Genomic DNA, 21,438 nt, shown 5'->3' on the forward strand with positions numbered 1-21,438 from the left:
GCAATGAAATAATTAGTTGGCTAATTAAATATTCAGTTTTGAAATTGAAAAGCAGCATTTTTAAATGCGTGAATGATATGGTCAAAATATGAAACCTCATTTTTTTCTCTTATGAAAGGCTAAATAACCCAAAATTATGCCGTTAATTCTTGTCTGTGTAACTTTACAAATGGCGCCTCATAAAAAGATGCTTTAAAAACGTAATTTTCTTCAGTTTAAAACTGTTTTTCTTTCTTGATGTTATTTTTTTCTATATGTGTACAGCATCGTTTAGCTAAAGGTGTTTTCCAGATAAATGAACAGAAAGCTGAAGGTGACAGGGAACATGAAGCAGATGTTAAAAGTCCAGATCTATCGTTGGACAGAACCGGAACAGATCTCGGTTCTGTGAAGAGAACAACGACAGAACTTCATGCATTTAATAAAAAAAAAAACAAAGTTAATGCCACTGAGATCTGCTGCCTTGAACTAAACCCTCCCTGCAGCGCCCCCTGCTGGTTACTTCACTGTTAAACCAGCAAAACTCAGCTGGACTCTATTTTATTATTACTTTTACTATCAGTATTATTTATATCCTCAGCCTGAACCCACAGGAACCCAAATCTACAGCATTTTACATTAAATGAATATCTGGTTTCATCTTTAGATTAAAACATGAACTGTGGTGTGAGTCTTAAGTCATGAATCATTAAAGGAACTCTGAGCCTCTGCAGAAATGCATCAAACAGAACCCTGAAGCTACACGTTTCTCCAGTAAAACAGACCCAGAACCCCAGAACCTCAGAACCCCGCATAATGACATGATCCGAGCGTCGAGACAGAGACACAAATCCAAGAGATTTGGTTTTCTAGCACCAAACATGAGGACTCAGATTGCTAAGAAGTAAACATGAGAGCCACAGCGCAGGAATCTAGCTTCAGGCTGCATGAACGGCAGCAATTGTCAAAAACTACAAGTCCCAACGTGATCCTGAGCCGGGTCGCTCACAGTTACCGTGATCACACTGCAGAGATAAACCCAGTCCTGTTTGGACCTCCATCCCATCCTCTGCTTCAGAACCGCCATTCAATGTTGGAACGGGTTACAGAAAGTTGGACTTTATCGACCCAGTTTTCATTTTCATCTTTTCCAGTTTTTCCATAATCAGAGTTCAAGTTGGAGGATTTTTTTTTTCAGATTTCCCCTCAGAATGATGATGGTTCTGACCCAGTGAAATATCCAGAACCCTCTGGACTCCATCCACTCATAGGGACTCCTTCCAGCCAGGGTGTGTCCCACTGCCAGAGGACTTCCTGTTTTCTGTCCAATCAGAGCCCAGAGTGCAGACAGACACAGCAGACGGTCCTGTGGAACCAGCAGAAGGTTCTGTGGAACCAGCAGAAGGTTCTGCCACTCGGAGCTCAGCAGGTTCTGAGGACCAGAGCGCAGCGGCGGGCCCTCACCACAGAAACCAGTAAAGGATTCGTAATATTTGCCTAAATGTGAAACCAGATGCAGGAATAACTGAGAGTCCCCTCACAGCGGCACCACTCAGACTGCTCAGGTGTTCCCAGGTGTTCTTCATAGTGGTGCACGGCTCAGACATGAACTCGCTCTCAGCTTCAGGCAGCTTCCACAGAACCTGGACCTCTTCTGAGGTTCTGGTTCCAAAAGTGTTTTATAATAGAGATAATTAGGAAGAAGAAAGCTTAGCTTCATGTGAACCTCCTGGTTAGGTTTTAGACGTCAGTGTTCATCCTCTTCATCACCTTCTTCTTGCAGCTGCACGTTATTTTTTTTACGTTATCATGGTTTAACCCACACTTAGGCTACGTCTAGTTACAGCACAGATACTGTTATGGCTGTTAGAAATGGTTCTGGTTCTCCTCAGACTCTGATCAAAGTTCAGTTTGACCCAGATCCACTCAGAAACCCTGATATGAATGTTAGAAAACGCACATTTATGAGAGAAAATGAGCCGTTCTGATTATTTCTGTTTACAGCTGAGGAGCGGGTATAAAATCCTCCTCCTCCTCCTCTTCATCCTCCTCCTCTTCCTCCTCCTCCTCCTCCTCTTCCTCCTCAGCAGGACATGGAAACTTTACCCTGCGTCTGTCTTCATGTGGACCTGTGGCCTGTTAGCATCGCTACTACGCTACATGAGAGGAATCACAGCCACTGGAGCTGCAGCGGCTTCCCGCGCGCCACAGGAAGCAGCAAAAAAACGGCAGGACTGCGTCCTCCAGGTGAGCCGGTCAGTGTCCCCCGTCTCTGGAGGACGGACTCTCCAAGCGTCCGTCTCTGCTGGCTGAAGACTTCTTCTGCTTCAGCTTGGTCTTCCTCAACATCCGAACCTGCAGACACAGGAGAAGAAGATGTGGGATCAAACGGAGGGACGGATGGATGGAAGATGGAGGGATGAGATCAGGAAGGAGAACATCTGGACCCACAGGACCTTCTCCCCAACAGGCTTTTATTTTGAAAGAGGCCAGGTTCCCTTCCTGTCCATCAAGCAGCAGCCGCATGGAGCTCCATCCACTGAGCTTTTATAATACACTGCAGTGCTAATAGCCGTCTGTTAGAACGAGTCGCTTTGAAGCCACCAGCCGCCATATTGGTACTCCCTATTTCCCCCCAGTAACTAGGGAATATGTGCGCTACAGCATCGAATAACGAGGATTTTCTCATGTTCAGGGGGGGATTAAAACTTTTAAAATGTCAAATGCCATATACTTTTATGTTATGTTTTAAAACTATCAAGTACTGAGAAAGTCATGTGCTGAAATATTTTGCATTTTATTCATTTAAATATATATGTTTAACATTTATAAATATATAAATAACAATATACAAAAACATATATTTACATATGTGTATAAATATATATACACATATATACATATACACATACTTATATATACATATATATATATTTAATATGAATAACATGTAAAATATTTCAGCACCTAATTTCCTAGTAGTTGATAGTGTTAGTACATCCACTGACTGTAGAATTACCTGTGAAACGTTTTCACGCAGCCAGAAAACTGCTTGTTGTTGCAACCAAATCCTGTGGGATTCTGGGAGAGTAGGGAGTAGCAAGATGGCGGCCAGTGACTGCAGTTTTTCGGCAAAATCAGCACTCCAGTGTATTATATAGCTCAGTGCTGAAAACCAGCCCAGAGGTACGGGAGCCCTGCGGGGACAAACGGTCCTCACCTTTGGTCCCGCCGCAGAGATGATGATGTGTCCTGGCGCCTGGGTCCACGGCTCTCCGTCCACCTGCACCGCGATGGGTCTGCTGACGGTGAGCCTGATGTAGCTCCCCTGAGCGATGCGGATGCCGCAGCGGAAGCCGCTCTGGACCTGACCCTGCAGACACGCAGCAGACGTTAGAGCGCCGCCGCAGGAGGCCGGCTCAGGATGTCGCTGCAGCGCGCCGTACCATGTGAACGACGCCGGTGACGCCGACCACCTCCAGCAAGCCGTCATCGATCCTCGGCCTCACGAACCGCGAGTCGGACTCGGACCCCCACAGATCGGCACCAGAACCCCAGCTGCACAGAGGGGAGCAGGAGGAAGGTGAGGAAGGAAGATTCCTCGTAGAAAGTACTCCTCATATTTGATGGAATTTCAATTCAATTCAATTATATTTTATATATATATCGCCAATTCATGAAACACATCATCATCAAGGCTCTTTCTAAAGTCAGACTCCATCAGATCCTCCAGGATATTTCTTTTTGAGATATCTTCAAAGGAATTTGGACTAGACAAAAATGCAATTCTAGATATTGTCATTATTTGCTTTCAAGATGTCTGTAATTAAATTTGCACTAGTCGAATCTTTGAGATATCTTAAAATAAATCCATGGTATCCTGAATAATTCAATTTTAATTATACAGCGCCAATTCATGAAACATTTAATCTCAAGGCTCTTTCCAAAGTCAGACTCCATCAGATCCTCCAGGTTGGTGAGAAAGTTTCCTCTCTAAGGAAACCCAGCAGGTTGCATCAAGTCTCTCCAAGCAGCATTCACTCCTCCTGAAAGAGCGTAGAGCCACAGTGGACAGTCGTCTGCATTGTTGATGGCTTTGCAGCAATCCCTCATACTGAGCATGCATGAAGCCACAGTGGAGAGGAAAACTCCCCTTTAACAGGGAGGCAGTTGACTTTGGAAAGAGCCTTGAGATGACATGTTGTGAATTGGTGCTATATAGATAAAGTTTAACTGAATTGAAGGGGAGCCTGTCTTCCTGCAGGGGGCGCTGTGTGTGTCACCTGGAAATGTTGAGGAAGATCAGCCCCTCGATGTTGGGTAGCTGGACCTCTACGTTGTCCACCTGCAGCTGCAGCTCTTTATGGAGGCTTCTGCTGTGGCTGATCTTCTGCAGACCCACCCTCACATAAACACCTTTGTTGTGGAACCTGTGGAGATCAACAAGACCTTCAGTCCCTGGACTTTAGTCCGCCTCTTCGCAGCGCCTGTAACCGTCACCAGACGTCGCTATGAACAAATCAACTCTCTACACCTGGGGAGGTGAGTCGATGTGAGACATTTAAGGAAAAGAAGGTTTAATTCAAATATTTTATCCATTAGAAGAAGCTGAAGTGTGTTCTGGTTCATCTCCAGGTCTATGACTATGGAAGGCTTCCTGCTGACCCTCCAGGTTACCTGCTGGTGAATTTATCCGGCTCGTCCTCCCGGGCCAGGTGGAAGTCCAGGCTGAGCTCCGCGTCGATGCCGAGACCAAAGTAGTTGTTCATCTGGACGATCTGAGGGGAGGAGACAACCGTTCACGTCTTCATCGACTTCATCTAGTTACACTCACCAGCGTGCAGAGGAGGAACCTGGCAGCTGTGGCTCAATCATCTGCTAAGACTCTGCTTGCTTTTTGATGCATTTTAAACAGAAGCAAAGGTGGCCACCACAGCAGCATCCTGGGTAATTCTGCCGTTAGAATTACCCAGGATGCTTCAGGAATGATGCTCCAGACAGAGGTGGCCACAGACATATATACGTAGACGCGTCATAGGGCGCAGGTTCGCATGTCATGGTCACCGCCATATTGTGTGTGGCAGAAAGAAGTTGAGTTCTGTTATTGTGAACGTGGATCAGAGAAGACGCCTCATTCCTGTGCTGCAATAAATACACACACATGCATATATATATATATATATATATATATATATATATATATATATATATATATATATATATATATATATATATATATATATATATATATATATATATATATATATATATATATATATATGTGTGTGTGTCTGTGTGTGTGTTTATGTGTTATGAATATAAGGATCAATTTGTTAAATCTAAACATTGTGGTCTTCATTATTTCATAAAACCGTGTCACATGTGAACCTTTAGGAACAGACTTTTTGGGTGAGTATTAAAGAGGTAAAATTAATAATATGAGAAAAAAAAGTCCTAAAGTAAAAATAAACTAACAAACACAAAAGTGATAATGTTATGATAAAAACATCATATTATGAGAATTAAGGGGGAACATTTCCAGAATAATCACAGTTTGCAAAATTATTTCACTCCTGGAGTAATAGGACCAGGTTAGATTATTTTAAATATTTTTATTCTTTAGGAGAATAAATTCAGGAGAATGAAGCTAAAGGGATACGAAAATAAACTTGTAACATTACAAAAAATAAATACTACGAATACAAAGTATATTCAGAGATTAAAGTCCCTCTGATACTGTTTAAGTGACGGAGAAACTGCAGATTTGCCACATTTAAGATGGCGGACGCTCTGACGCATCGCAGCATAGGCAGAACCCGCCCAATGACGCGTCTACTCTTATATTATGTCTATGGAGGTGGCTTCCACAGCAGCATCCTGGGTAATTCTGCCATTGGAATTACCCAGGATGCTTCAGGAACGATGCTCCAGGCAGAGGTGGCCACCACAGCAGCGGATGTTTGCGGTGAATCGGTTCCTGCCTCTCAGCTGTCCTCTAGACTCAGACGTCAGAGGAACACTGACTCTGAGTTTGTGAGCAAACCTTGGGCGGCTCCAGGAAGCCGTTCTCCCTCCCGTCCTCAGAGATGTCCTGAGCGTCCAGCAGGATGGTCCAGCGGTCCATCTGGACTTCGTCGGCCTCGTCCACAGACACCAGGATGTGGTGGGGGTCCTCGCCGCTGTAACCGGCCCCCCAGCGGAGGATCCGGGCCAAGTCGTTCCCTGACCCATCAGAGAAGGAATCCAGCAATGAGACGCTGACGCAGCAGAACCAGGAGTCCTGCAGCCACGGCCTCACCTGTCCCCAGCGGGAGGATGCCGATGGGCGGCTCCCGGCACGCCAGTTTGTGCCTCACGGCCTCCAGGACTCCCAGGACCCAGCCGACCGTGCCGTCGCCTCCGCAGACCAGAACCCGGAACCGGGGGACCTCCCTGAACGTGTGCAGGCTGCAGCAGAGAACATGCAGGTCTGGTTGAGATTTTAACGTGTGCACAGCGGGAACACCTGATGGACGTTCCATGCATGCAACCCGCCGGTTCCAGCACGGCTTCACGTTATGAAAGCAGCTCCAGGTGTGTTAGAAGTGAGACGCCGTGTCTCAGAGTCCTCACCCTGCCAGCGGGCCTCCGTTGCTGAGGTCGAACACCTGGTGGGGGTTCAGCAGCTTCCTGAAGCCGTAGAGCAGCTCTCTGCCCTTCAGACCGCCGCTCTTCGGGTTGACGAACACCAGCAGGGGGACGACATCGCCTCCCAGCTTCTTGTGCTGAAACAAAAATCCCTGAATCAGAGCGAATAACAGACCCGACGATATCAACAGCAGTAATGATAAAAGCACAGAAAGGTTCAGAAAGAAATCATTAAAGACGAAGAAACATACGATTTACTGGTAAAAAACCTCTGATTAAAGCTACATTTATTCAGTGGGTAAAATAAATTAAATATAGGTGAAGCTACTCTGCTTGATCAGAGTTCCCAGGAACTTTAAAGGACTAAATGTGACTTCCTGTTTCTCTGGGGAATTAATATAACGCGACACATGAGCCAGTTTCATCCAGCCACACATCAAAATGGGAAAGACAAGGGAACATGTCATGGAAGTAGGTCTGAGTGATATGACCTAAAAACTAAAGCTCAGATTTTATTATACCAAATCTGATTCATTGAGTTTTTTCCTACTTTTCGTTTTCCAAAAAGAAATGAAAGAAATTATTTTAAAAAATGTGCTTTTATGTCAAGCATTTCTTCTGGGAGTTGACCTGAATTCAAAGTGCAACTAAATCCAACTGTGAAACATTCTGGTAAAACAAGATGGCCCCCCTGCCATGGTAAACAGTGAAGATAAAAAATAAAAAAGTAAACGAGTAAATCAAAGTGTCTCCTCTTATTATTAAAACGTTTCCTCTTTAAAATATTTTGACTATTAATATTTTCCTAAACATATATTCAGCATTGCTGCTTTTCTCTTCAACAAAGCCCAATGAGTTCATTGGCAAAATAAAATCCCAATTGTCCAAAAATGAAATCTTAAAAAATTGTAAATTCTAATGAATCGATTAAATCTATTATGTCGGTATGGAGAAGCTGAAGCAAGGAGCCCAGAAATGAACAGAGCTTTCATAAGCCTGACATTCCTGTTAAAATGTTTTTTTTAATCTGATCATGTATTTATCTGAGACACTGAATTCTGGGCTTTTTATTCTCTGTAGCCAGGATCATCAGAATCACAAGCATAGAATAAATCACAGAATAAAGGCTTGAAATATTGTGTAAAAAACCTATTTATGAATCTCACTTTCTGAAATTGGGGACAAAATATATTTATTGGTGAATCAGGGGTGACGATACCCTGATTCTGTATTTATGTAGTTTTTTGTAAAGTGTCGTGAATCAGCGCCACATAAATGAGCAGAATAAATTAAAAGAACCGGCTCTCACAGTGGGAACCGGTTCACTTTGGGAACCGGTTCACTGTGGGAACCGATTCACTGTGGGAACCAATTCACTGTGGGAACAGGTTCACAGTGGGAACCGATTCACTGTGGGAACCGGTTCACTGTGGGAACCGGTTCACTGGGGGAACCGATTCACTGTGGGAACCTGTTCACTGTGGGAACCGATTCACTGTGGGAACCGGTTCACTGTGGGAACCGGTTCACTGGGGGAACGGGTTCAGGTCCGGTCACCTCGATCTCCGGGATGACCAGCGACGTCAGCGTCCTGCTGTAGATGGAGGCGTCTTTAGCCAACATGTAGATCCTCTCGGCTTCAGAGAAGCAGGACACCTGCAGCGCCACGGCACCTGAACACAGGACACGCCCGTCACCGCAGCAGCAAACATTCTCACATACCGTCCAGCAGCAAGAGCTCAGTTCCTGCGCCTCATCAGGATCTGATGAAACACGTTAAACTGTTTTACAGCCCAGAACCCAGAAAGACCCCAGCAGGGCGGTCTCACCTTGAGTCTCATAGAAGTGGGTGAACGTGACCAGGTGACCTACAGGTGGACACAGAGGGAGGAGGAAGAGGAGTCAGAGCTACGCTCCTTCATCTGCACACACAACAGCAGCCTGTAGAACTGAGGCAGAACAGAACCAAAGGTCCAGGAACACAAATGGTTTCCATCCTGGAGTTTCTTCTTCACCCTTTTCCAGAATCCTGACCGCAGACTTTGTTCAGAATTTACCAAAGTAGGAAAATGTTTGGATGATCATGGAGCTCAGCTGCAGGACAGGAGGTTTAGTCTTCTTCACAAAGAGCTTAGAGCTGATTGGCTGATGAAGGCTCCTTTAACAGGTGACAGACACCTGGGACTCAAACCAGGTGAAATCAGAGGACCAATCACAGTCATGCATCTGGAGCTGCAGATTTCTCCCAAAAACTGAAAGAATAATCTGAAAATGCTCCGCCTGCCTTATGAGTCACGTTAAAGGTGCTGAAATCTGCACGGCCCCCAGCAGGGGGCGCTGCACAGGAGGACTCACTCTTGATCTTCAGGTGTTCCTCCACCAGGCCGCGTGTCTCCTCTTTGGTCAGCAGGGGGGGCAGTCCCACGATGAGCAGGCTCACCTCCACGGCCGGGTTCCTGTTCTCCACCACGTAGAACCGAGTCTGGTTCATCTGCCGCAGGGACAGCTGGAACAAGACGCGTCACGGTTCACTCACAGAACATCTGGGGAGGGAAACATCTGCAGGAGCAGAGCGGCACAACCCATACCTTCCTGATCTCCTGCAGCTTGTCGGCCATCTTCTCCTCAGGCTCCAGCAGCTGCCTCTGCACTGTGGGACAGAAAGAGACGTTTGCTCCACCTGCTGCTGACCAGGTGTTCCAGCTGCTGCTCCGTCAGGCTGGCCTTACCTTGCTTGCTGCTCATGTAGACCTCCTGCAGGCGGAGGCTGGACGCGTCGTCACCCTGAAACCAGCATCAGCAGGAGGTCAGCCACAACCTTACAGCCCACATTTAAAGATCAGGAGGAAACCTGCAGCATGTAGCTGGCTCCCCTCAGAGGTTCCAACGATCACGTTTTGTTCCCACCAGGACTCTCAGGCTTCCTGGAGGGACGCCTACCTGTCTGCCCAGGTGAAGGAGGACCTCGCTGAGGACGGAGGCTGCGGTGCTCGTCTTCGACACGCTAACAGAAGCTGACCTCGACCTGAAACAAGAGGAAGATCCGTGACAACCCGCCTTAAAGGGCAACGCGCCGCATCGTTAAAGCGGCCTCACCTGGCCCATGCAGCATACACCTTGATGACATCATCAGGCCACGGTTTGGCCCTCAGCAGCCTGGCGTCGCCTCCGTCCTTCGGGGCGTTCCGGTTCAGGAGGTCGTTGCTGTCCTCCAGCTCAAACAGGTGAGGCTCATCAGGCAGGTAGAAGGCCCTCAGCGCCGCCTCCTGCAGCACAGCACAGGTACGCAGCTGATGAGCGCGTGCGTCCAGGTGAAGGGAGCAGGAGCACCTTCACCTGTTCTAACCAAAACCAACTCTGACAGACATGTTCTATGGGAGAACTCAGGTTCCAGAGGAAGAACAGCAGCAGGTTTACAGGAAGGAGACTTCTCACCACTTCCTCGTTCTTTGTGCCTCGACAGGTGGGGACCAACCGGAAGAAGCCGCGCTTGACTGCATCATCGCCATCAAACACCTTGATGAGCTGCTTACCTGTGAGTCAGGGAGAGGAAACGTGTGACACGGGAGTCGCTCTGCGTCCTGGACGGACTCACCAGGTGAGCACACCTGGACGTACCTGACTCAGGAGCTGCAGCTGCGTCTTTGGCCGCGGCAGCCGGCGGTTCAGCTTCCTCTGGGTTATCTGACAGAAACAGGGAGGGAAAACGTGTCGGGCCACAAATTACAGCAAATGTTTGAGAAGCAACAAATCCTGATGAGCAGCTTCTGGCGGGAAAGCTAAAGATAGAGCGGCCTGGTTCTGATAACGCCATAAAACCAGTTATGGACCGTAATAAACAACCTGAGCTTCACGTCATAGTAAATATTATTTCTTATACGTCTATTATGTTTCTATGTAGCTTTAAAAATATTGTTAATCTTTAGTTTTCCTATAAACATCCTACATGTCCTAAAGACGTTTTCTTAAATCAAATATTCTATAAATTCTGGTTATTAAAATGCTTTCTTATTACAAGGTTTATCCTTGTCTTTCACTTTTTTCCTCTGCTATTTTAATTTGTTATTTTATTTTGTGTTTGTTAGACAAATAATGTGTTTCATTATTTGTTAATTAATTATTAATTATTATTAATTATTTTAATTAATTATTAATAATGTGTTTTGAGAAAACACATTAATAATTTAAGAAATTAGATTTCAAGTTGGAAATTAAATATTTACTCCTACATTTAGATAAAATCTATTAGATTGGTTTAATTTAATGTGTTTGCATGTCTTACCTCTTTATAGAGGTTTATTAGTTGTTTTATTTTAAGGATCTGGTCTTTTCTCGCCTTTACGGGCCGTTTCGCTGCTTCCCGCCTCGTGGAGCTGCAGCAAATGATGCTTTTCATGTTTAACAGGCAGACGGTTGGCCGGCCGCCATCAGCAGAGCTGTTGTCAGGAAACGATGAGAGCGTTTGTGGTTTGTACTCTTGGGTTTCAGAAGCATCACAGGAAGCGGTCGGACTTTGAGAAAAAACAGCGAGCGCTCGTCTCGCTGATGATGTCACCAAGCTCCGCCTCCCCGCGCTGAACTGAGCAACTGAACTCCTCGTTTACTGAAATATACCGATCGCTATTCACCAGAATAAAACGCATGCTTTACAGAACTATCAGGTTTGAGCAGCCTGAGCCGGACCAGAACCTGGTTCTGGCCCGTGGACCAGCTGGGTCCCTGCTGTTTGTCCCTGTATGTCCTCTCTGCGTCCCCCATGTGTCCCCCAGCGTCTCCATGTCTGTCCCCCATGTGTCTCCTGTGTGCCATGTACCGAGGTCCTGGCTGCAGCTCTCGGTGATCCGGTAACAGTGCATCTTGCTGAAGTTCCTGGAGGCGAGGCGGACGCAGGCTGGATGCAGCAGCATGCTGCGCAGGCGTCCCAGGGTGCACTCTGGCGGGACATGGCGGTAACACGTTGCGTGGCTCTGCGGGCGACACAGAGGACAGGGTTGGTCTCGCTTCGGCCTCTTAACTCAGACATAGGAAACAGCGGAGCACAGAACCTGCTCCCGGTTCTGAGCGTATGACCTGCAGAACCTCAGCAGGCCCGCAGAGACGTGGTTCTCACCGTGATGCCGCACCACTCGCACCTCACCCCCGTCAGGACCTCAGAGGAGCCGCAGGAACGGCGGCAGATCTCACACCGGGCCGCTGACGGCAGGTTCCCCTCCCTCCAGTGGTGGTGGAACGTGTCCAGCTGGAACAGAACAACTTACAGGTGAGACCGCGGCGCACGACCAGCAACAGAAGAAGAAGTGAGGCGATTTCGCACGGCGGCCATGTTGGGAAATGAGAATCTGCTGAGTCACTGGTTGCTATGGTGAGTCCCGCCTTTTAAGGACCGCCGACTAGAAGCAGACCCAGAGAGAAAGAGAACCACGAGCATCAGAACCTTCTGCTGGGCTCATGTTTATGTTTATGTGGAGATCTGACAGGTTAAACAGAACCTTCAGGTCCAGGTTCTACAGAACCAACCAGGGGTGGAAACTCCTGAATGGGCATGTCTCTGCACTCTGGGCTCTGATTGGACAGAAAACAGGAAGTCCTCTGGCAGAGAGAGAGACAACCTGGCTGGAGAAACTGACCAAGTCCGGAGGGTTCTGAATATTTTACCGGGTTAGAACCATCGTCACTCTAAGCTAAACATTCTGGGGAAATCAGAAAAAAATAAAATAATATATAAACTTGGTTGGTTCTGATGGCTGAGATATGGACATTTGTAGAGAAGTGTGATTAAAATTATTTCTATTACTAAGAACAGGAAAAATGTTTTCTTGTGACAAACAGGAAGGTTTTTAAGAAGATAATTAGAAATAATTAGAGGCAAATCAAACTAAAAAAATCCGAATCCCTTATTGATGGACTCTCTGAGCCAGTCTGTGAAGGCTGGGCTGCTGAGTTCCTGTCAGTCATTCAGCTGCTGGACTGGTCGGACCACCATGATCAGCTCTGCAGGGGCTGCCAGCTGCAGGCTGCTGATTCTAATCAGCCGGAACCGGATTCAACATCTGGTTCTGCCATCTGTCGACTAAAGGCTGACTTTCACCACAATGCAAGACGCTTTAAGCCATTTACACTCCCCCATTAGAGGGAAATGAGCTCTGTAACCTAGTTAAAAATGCATGATGTGTTCATGTGCTACAGGACTTATCACGCATGGAAGTTCTGCTATGAACATACAAAAACCCAAAAGCAACAACGAATGACAGCTTGTCATTATTTATTTAGCAAAAACAGAACCAACCTGCAGACGTCCAGCCAATCATTCAGCCGATCTGAGTCTCTGTTCAACAGAGCTAAGAGAAAAAGCGTCATGGTCGCCCTGTGGTGCACCTCTGTCTATATTTACCATCGTGGGAATCTCTGTAACGTGGGCCGTTTAATAATTTTTTTCAGGGTGGAAACAACAACTAACTTCAGCGGCTTTTAAAAACAAGTTTGAATTCACTGAAGGTTTTCTATAATTCATGCAAACTCAAATATTTACATACAGGTTCAGCAATGATAATAATTTGGTTAAATGCTGCATAGCAAAGCGCAGCTCTACCAAACTCTCTGTCAACACGCCTCAGTCATGATTCAGGCTCATATTTAAGGATCTTTACTAAGAGGAGCAGTCAGATGTGTGAAGATAAAAACATTTTACTTTAGTAGCAAGAAGACCTCTGTCTCCATGAAAATGAAGGGAAGTTCCTCCATCACCATCACCTTGCACCTTTTAAAGTGAGCGGGTGGGTTAAAGCAAACATCCAACAGCGGAGCATCGTCTACCTGCTGCAGATTCCCGTCCAGGTGGCAGCAGCGGCAGTCGGCGCAGCTGAAGGCAGCGCAGTCGGCGTGGACGTGCAGCTCGCACACTGAAACACAGGGAACAGCTGATCAACGACTGCTGCAGATATCAGGGACCCTGAAACAAAGGCCTCAGAAACTCTAATAAAAGGGTTAAATGTCCTAATTTATCCCTCGGTTCTAAACTATTTCTGCCAAGCACAGGAACGTGTTTTGGGATGTTTTAAAAACTGGTTTTGATCACCAGCTCTCCAGGTTTTCTGAAGATCTGCACAAATAACACACGCAGCAGATCTCCAGAAAAGACCCAGATATCAGGGCTACTAACAGTTCCAGTGAGAAATGGAACCGGGTCGTCTGGACAAACTCTCTGCTTGGCTCAAAGTGACTCGTCTCAGGGCAGCAACACCTGATTGCCATCATCAGGGCTGTGAAGTCGTCCTACTGGTTCAGCTGCTGGCCTCATGCCAGGCCTTAAACGGCTCTAACTGGAGGCGATGCTGCAGGTTAAACTGGTCCCACCTTCGCAGCGCAGCGCCGTGCTTCCCTCCGTCTGTTTCCTGCAGACGCAGCAGAAACGTTTCTTGTGGCCAGCAGGACTGAAGCAGTGAGCCACCGGCACCTGCAGGGGGCAGCAGACAAAGATTTACAACAGCTGATGGGCCTGGAAGACAGATTAGCACTTTTTGTCCCTCTTAAATGTTTCAGATGAAACGGATGTTAACATATCAACATCAGACACGACCCAGAGTCAATAAAGCAGTTTTCCAGTGATGGCTTTATCCGTTAAAGCTGCAGTAGGTAACTTGGTATAAACGGATTTTTTACATATTTGTTAAAACTGTCACTGTGTCCTGACAGTAAAATACGAGACAGATAAAAATCCAGCTGCTCTGGCTCCTCCCAGTGGTCCTGCTGCCGTCTGCAGAAACCCGCCGCTCCCGGTCAGAAACAGCCAATCAGAGCCGGGCACTCCTCCTGGGAGGCCTGCAGCACAGAGCAAGGGGGTGGGACCTGTAGCTTGCTGCAGGAGGGTGTTTTAAGGCAACCACACCTTGCAGGTCTTTAATCAGTTTATCTAGAAGGAGGAAATCTCAGAGTCTGTAGCCGGACCTTTTTAAAGCTCCAAACTTTTCCAGACTGGTTTCAAAGTATTTATTGGACGTTCTGATGTCCAAGTCCAAATATTTAGGGTGGATTTACAGTCTGGTCCTGTCCAGCGGTCGGCCTGTTAGCTTAAACCGCTGAAGAGTTCTCACTGTGGGAGGAAATGACTAGAAGGGCTTAGTGCTGAGGTTCCTGCAGAGTGAAGACAGAAGCAACACAGGAAGTGGATACAATGGTTCTCGGACCTCGGAGAACGCGGCCGTGTCTAAAAAGATCTACGGCTGCTGGCTTTTCCTCTGGCTGTGAACAGAAACATCCAAGTGAAAGTGAAACTGAGTGAGCAACATGCTCCTGAGAGGCAGCAATGGTCGGCGTTTGACCCGCAGCTCTCTGTGGAGCAGGATGTCTGATGTGGTGTTTGAGGCAGATCCTGCAGAACCTGCAGAACCTGCAGATCCTGCAGAACCTGCAGAACCTGCAGAACCTGAAGAACCTGCAGAACCTGCAGAACCTGCAGGGTCAGCCTGGTTGAGACTCACCTGGACCTGAGATGGAGCCATGCAGGTACAGACCGCCTGGAGTGTCTTCAGACATCTCTCATGACACATGAAGTTACACACTAAGGAGGAGAGAGAGGAGACGCAGCAGGGTCAGGGTGAAGGTCCAACATTTACTCAGAACTTTCCTCTAAACACAGATTTAAGTCTATGATTCCTAAATGTGTAAATCTAATAACATGCAATAAGCCGTAGTAGTCAGGGTAGTCCGGCTTCCTCCCAGAACATGACCATTAGTTTCAGTTTCAGGTCTCTGGTGGAGCTTGTCTCCCCGTGTGATGAAGTTCCTCCTGACTGCAGAGATGCAGGATTGTCTAAATGTTCTAAAGCAGATGTGATGAGCAGAGCAGGATGTGTGAAATGAACCAGAGGAGGATTAGTAGCGGTGAGGATGTCCTGTTGGTCATCACAGGGAACTGGCAGCAGTTTAGAAGCCTGATGCTGGCGGAGAAGAACAGGACCTTCAGTCTGGAGGTCCTCCCACCTCTGAGGACGGGTGGGGCTCGTCTGTGGACTCTAGAGAGATAGATGCTCTGCAGACAGGGCGGCGAGGTCCTGCTGATCTTCTCTGCTGATCTTCTCTGCTGATCCTCTCTGCTGATCTTCTCTGCAGGCGTCAGCGGTCCACTGCAGTGGGGCTGCCGTGCCAGACTGAGACGAAGCTGGTGAAGATGATCTCAGCCAGGCTTCCTGATCTTCGTCGATGCACCAAAAGTACACCAGCTGGACCAGGTGAGGTCCTCTGATGTGGACCTGGACCTTGGAAGCTGTTCAGGCTCTCCACCTCCAGATCAGGTCCTCAGGACTGTGTGTGGATGGCTGCTTGTCCCGTGAAGGACTGGTGATGGATTTCTTGCCTTTAAAAGTTCTGACCCAGATACCCTGCAATGAAAACCTGAGTGATGAAGACGCTTCAGCAGGAGGAAGGACGCTGACTCAGAGGCAGTCTCTGTGGTTCCACACGGCCGTGACGCCTCAGGACGCCACGGCACGCCTCAGGACATCAGTCCGGTTCTGCCCCACACAGACGGGCTGTTTTCTGCCGCTGACATAAACGGACCACCAGGCAGAATCTGCATGTGGGAGATCAGAACCTCGGTGGTACCGGGACAGCACTCTGAGCAGAACCTCTAAACTCCCCACACCTGAACTGTAGTCATAGCCCAGCTGAGGATTTCAGTGGATCGTGGCGCTGGGAGGTGAACCCACCAATCCTGAAGCCCCTTTCCTCCGGTACCAGGAAATAAAATCCAGTAGAACCAACCGCTAACCTCCTTCCAGCAGGAGAACCTCCCTGAACCTGCAGCCAGAGGTATTATGGGATGGTTTAGATCAGAGCAGAACCATGGGTGAGAACGGCCTAGTCAAAGTCCAGACCTGCATAGGAGAATGTGTGGAAAGACTAGAACCTGATGTTCTCGGATGTTCTGCATCCGGCCCGCTTGAGCTGGAGATGAACCCAGAAGACCTGCAGCCAGAGGAGGTTCTGCAGAGTTCTGACTCAGGGGCCCAATTCTGATTTTTATTCTTAAAAATGTTGAAAACCATGAACTGTTTTCATTCTACTTCACAGCAGCGGATTCTTTTGTGTTTGTTACGTAAAACCAGAACCGTTTCAGACGACGGGTCGAAGCTTTTTAACTCTTCTGGGTTTTGACGGCACCGGTGGCCCGTTTTTCACACAGTGACAGCAAAGGGGTTCTGAGAGAAGACAACGGACCTGAGGCTGGAACCCGGGACTAAGGCCTCCGCATATGGGTCCAGCTCTCTGGCCCTGCGCCGTCGGACCCGCCCAGACCCGCTGATTCTTCCAGAACAATGTTCCTGCCACCGGGTCCGATTGGTTCTGCCTACAGAGTCGTCTTCTTTGGACTCTGGTCTCCTGTCAGAAGTTGCTCGGCGCCGGCTAAACGATCCAAACTCCAGCCTGAGATCAGAACCATCCCACGTTCTGCTGCTCACAGGAACGGTTCTGTCATTGGTTACCCCGTCTTAAAAACACGGAGACGACCCGTTTGGCCAGAACCACAATCCTGTTTCTTTGCACCCAGAACCGGACTCAGTTCGGTTTGGCCTGCTGCTGTTTATGCTGCGTTTTTACCCACCGACCCGATTGGATCAGAACTCCTCGGGGGGGGGGGGGGCATCCACTGCTGATTGCATCACGGCGGCGGATGAAACCCTTCGATGACATCACAGCTCTCCCATAATCCCAGCATTACGTAATCCTGCTGCTGCGCCTGCGCTGCTGCTGATGCTGCTCACGCGCGCATCCTGAACCCTGCATCCCTGCCGCTCCGCTGCTGCCATGACAACCAGAGCCGGCGCATCACGACTCGACCGCAGCGCCGAGCGTGACGGAGACGCTTCACACCTCCCGCCAGAGCTCCACGGACGTGAAGGAGCGGTGTTACCGGGCAGAGCGGGGCGCCTTCGCCTGCTGAATCCATGATGAGTGACTGAGGCAGCAAGGAAAGGAAACCAAGGGAAGGAAGGATGGAAGGGAACCCAAAGGAAAGGGACATTTTGGAGGAGATGAATAAGACGAGAAAAAGGAAGAATCTGTGTAGGAACGAGGGATAAGGAAGGCAAAGTTTAGATGAAAGGGAACAATCAAATGGAAGAGCTGGGAAGAGATGCAGAAAACAGAACCCATGTTCATGTGATGGTTCTCCTCCCGTAGAGACACACGAGACCAGAGGAGAACCCGAGAACCCGATCAGCCGGGTCAGAGGAACCAGCTCTGGCTCAGAGGACAGACTCAGTGTGCTGCAGTAACGCCTGTTTTCCCTGAGCTATGTCTGTCAGGGTGAGACGAGGATCCATCAGGACGCCCCTAGAGAGTCAGGACTCTAAAGCAGAACCGCGTCAGCGTCCTCCATGACCAGAACGTCCTGTTAGGTCAGTCAGCGAGGGAGGAGGGAGGAACCTATTAGCGTTCTCCTGCAGCTACTTTAGCCTAAGAACCCCACGACATCCGGCGCTAAGAGCACTTCAGGTATCCCACAATCCTTTGCGTGCCATGATGTATCAGCACACCTCACAGAAACCAACTAAAACATCCGTAGAGCAGAAGGCGTCTCTCTGTAGCTCATGTCCAGAAGGCTGTAGGATCTGACTCCATCCTCCATGTCTCTGACTCCATCCTCCGTGTCTCTGACTCCATCCTCCATGTCTCTGACTCCATGTCTCTGACTCCATCCTCCATGTTTCTGACTCCATCCTCCATGTCTCTGACTCCATCCTCCATGTCTCTGACTCCATCCTCCGTGTCTCTGACTCCATCCTCCATGTCTCTGACTCCATCCTCCGTGTCTCTGACTCCATCCTCCGTGTCTCTGACTCCATCCTCCGTGTCTCTGACTCCATCCTCCGTGTCTCTGACTCCATCCTCCATGTCTCTGACTCCATCCTCCATGTCTCTGACTCCATCCTCCATGTTTCCGTCACTAATGACGTCAGAGTTAAAGTCTGGAATCAGCTCAGCAGCTGAAGCTCCTTTCCTCCCTGATGGAGTCCTGCTTATCCAGGGAAGGCCATGGAGCATGAGATAGGAGGTAGGAGATAGGAGAAAGGAGCTAGGAGATAGGAGCTATAACTAGAACATTTTGGATGCAGCCCACATCTAAGTCTGGTTTCACCCTGACAGACTAAACTCAGGGAAGCAGAGCAGTTCTTGGGTGAAGCAGCTGCATATTCACAAAGTACATTTGAACAGTATTTTCTAGCATGACTCAAAATAAAAACAGACGATAAAACATTGTAATTATAAGCGTTTGTCAGGATTTTAGCGGCAAGCCAAAAACATTTTGTGCAGAAAAGTTCTGAGTAAGACCGTATGAACGGTGTTAGTATCTGTAGCAGCAGGAGGCAATGGACCGCTTTACACACTGGAACCTCACTTTTCCCTGAATTCGTCTAGTCAGGAGAGACCGTCTCACCTTCACACTAGAACATTTCTGACTGTTAGCCCTGAGCTAAGTCTGTCAGGGTAACTGTTTACCCTGAGTTCAGTCTGTCAGGGTGGGTCTTACCTTCACACTAGAACCTCTCTAACATTAAGCCCTGAGTTCAGTCTGTCAGGGTGGGTCTACTTTTCATACTAGAACCTATCTAACCATTAAGCCCTGAGTTCAGTCTGTCAGGGTAACTGTTTACCCTGAGTTCAGTCTGTCAGGGTTTGTCTCACCGTCACACTAGAACCTCTCCACATTAAGCCCTGAGTTCAGTCTGTCAGGGTGGGTCTACTTTTCATACTAGAACCTCTCTAACCATTAAACCCTGAGTTCAGTCTGTCAGGGTTAGTCTCACAGTCATACTAGAACCTAACTGTTAGCCCTGAGTTCAGTCTGTCAGGGTGGGTCTTACCTTCATACTAGAACCTCTCTAACCATTAATCCCTGAGTTCAGTCTGTCAGGATTTGTCTCACCGTCACACTAGAACCTCTCTAATATTAAACCCTGAGTTCAGTCTGTCAGGGTAACTGTTTACCCTGAGTACAGTCTGTCAGGGTTTGTCTTACCTTCACACTAGAACCTCTCTAACCATTAAACCCTGAGTTCAGTCTGTCAGGGTTTGTCTCACAGTCATAGTAGAACCTAACTGTTAGCCCTGAGTTCAGTCTGTCAGGGTGGGTCTACTCTTCACCCTAGAACCTCTCTAACATTAAGCCCTGAGTTCAGTCTGTCAGGGTATCTGTTTACCCTGAGTTTAGTCTGTCAGGGTTTGTCTCACAGTCATAGTAGAACCTAACTGTTAGCCCTGAGTTCAGTCTGTCAGGGTATCTGTTTACCCTGAGTTCAGTCTGTCAGGGTATCTGTTTACCCTGAGTTCAGTCTGTCAGGGTTTGTCTTACCTTCACACAAGAAGCCGATGAGCCCCCAGACGAAGTCGCTGCAGCTGTGGCAGAAGGTGGGCTTGGTCAGGGTGACTTTCTTGAAGCAGTGGCCCGGCGCGGGGCTCTGGTACTTCTGCCGCGGCCCCGGGGATTGCTGCGCCCTCTGCCTCAGGGTGGCGGGGCTCAGCGCCTGGCCGTCGGTGGCGTCGGGGTCCGCCGGGCCGGCCCGGTTAGACTCGGCCATGTCCGTAACCCCTTCAAAGCACGGACACCACACGGTGCTCGGTGAGGCGGACTGAGGTAGAAAGATCGGGATGTTTAGGGAACGTTCAGCCCCGCAGGAAATCCATCCCAGCGGGCCGGACGCGGCGGCGCAGCCCGGAGAAGGGGCGCTGTGCTCGGCGAGGGTCTCGGAGTTTGCCCCCCCTCCTTCGGAAGCTGATTATCCAGGTCCAACAATTCAAGCCGAGCCCATCAGGATCCAAATGTGACACAAAACACACCGATTTATGCTGAATATGTGTTGGTTTCCCCGCGATAAGGAGCCATTTCACCGGCTGGAGCCAGCGGTGCTGCCCGGCGAAGAGAGCGCTGAGGTCGGTGAGGAGGATCCCGCCGAGCCGGCGAGCTACCGAGCAGAAATCCTCCGGAACACCGAGGCAGGCAGGCTGTGACCCAGAGAGGCAGAACCACTGGATCCTCCCCGCAGCCAGCGGTGCCACCCAGCGGCGCCGCCCGCAGCCTGCGCTCAGCAGCCGGGATGAAGAGCGGCGGCGCGCCGAGCCGAGGACGCTGCAAGCGGCGAGGCTCTGCGGGGGGACGGAGCCTGGGAAGCGGCGGAGGGCGGGTTTGCAGGCACGGCGACCAGCCTGGCAGCGGGGAACCAGCCCGACGTGAACCGGAAGAGAGGGCTGAAGCCCGGCGAGCAGCGGCAGAAAGGCCCGGGGGGCTGGAGGAGGCTCAACAAGTGGTTCGGGTCCCGGAGAGGAGGCTGCTCCAGCCTGCAGCCTCTTCCTTCTCACAGCCGCATTCTGCTTCCGCGTCTGAGTCTCCAACACTGATTTACTCCTCCTCCCCCGGCTTCATCTCCTCCTCCTCTTCCTCCTCCCTCAGCTTCATCTCCTCACCTCCTTCCCTCCCTTCCTCCCTTATTCCCTCCTCATCAACCAGCTTCCTAACGCGACTATTTTCAACCTTTTCTCGCTTCCTTCCTCTTTCCTGCCCTACTTCCTGCATCATGACCCCCCAGACATGATCTGCCTCAAGTACAGTGGGTCTGCGTGTCACGCAGTGTCCGTGGGAGAAATGCTCACCAAAGTGTGGAAAATTAGACCCCCCCCCCACTGCGTCTGTACATTAGTAGATGTTAGCAGGAGACACTGTATCTGCTCCAGGCAACAACAAAAAAACTATAATTATTACAATGAGGAGAAGAGACAACAACAACAACAACAACAATAATAATAATAATACTAGTACTGATAATAATAATAATACCA

The 21,438-nt window shown here is 48.8% G+C and overlaps 1 protein-coding gene across 1 annotated transcript; it reads right to left on the reverse strand.

Moving 5' to 3' along the window:
- Nucleotides 1-2,026: 2,026 nt before the first annotated feature.
- LOC105920380 (diacylglycerol kinase theta) lies at nucleotides 2,027-20,203 on the reverse strand. Its single transcript, XM_036127091.1, has 23 exons — nucleotides 19,958-20,203; nucleotides 15,084-15,163; nucleotides 13,960-14,059; nucleotides 13,420-13,505; nucleotides 11,717-11,845; nucleotides 11,420-11,573; nucleotides 10,225-10,290; nucleotides 10,042-10,139; nucleotides 9,703-9,872; nucleotides 9,547-9,631; nucleotides 9,336-9,390; nucleotides 9,195-9,256; nucleotides 8,962-9,112; nucleotides 8,436-8,474; nucleotides 8,164-8,279; nucleotides 6,592-6,743; nucleotides 6,278-6,426; nucleotides 6,023-6,201; nucleotides 4,657-4,757; nucleotides 4,263-4,409; nucleotides 3,426-3,537; nucleotides 3,200-3,352; nucleotides 2,027-2,334 (listed from the first exon to the last, which is right to left on the reverse strand). Exons 1-23 carry the CDS (start codon nucleotides 20,181-20,183, stop codon nucleotides 2,236-2,238), a joined length of 2,709 nt encoding a protein of 902 aa, XP_035982984.1. The 5' UTR covers nucleotides 20,184-20,203; the 3' UTR covers nucleotides 2,027-2,235.
- Nucleotides 20,204-21,438: the final 1,235 nt, after the last annotated feature.

This window comes from Fundulus heteroclitus, chromosome 23, assembly GCF_011125445.2.
Source record: "Fundulus heteroclitus isolate FHET01 chromosome 23, MU-UCD_Fhet_4.1, whole genome shotgun sequence".
In the NCBI taxonomy this organism is placed as follows: Eukaryota; Metazoa; Chordata; class Actinopteri; order Cyprinodontiformes; family Fundulidae; genus Fundulus; species Fundulus heteroclitus.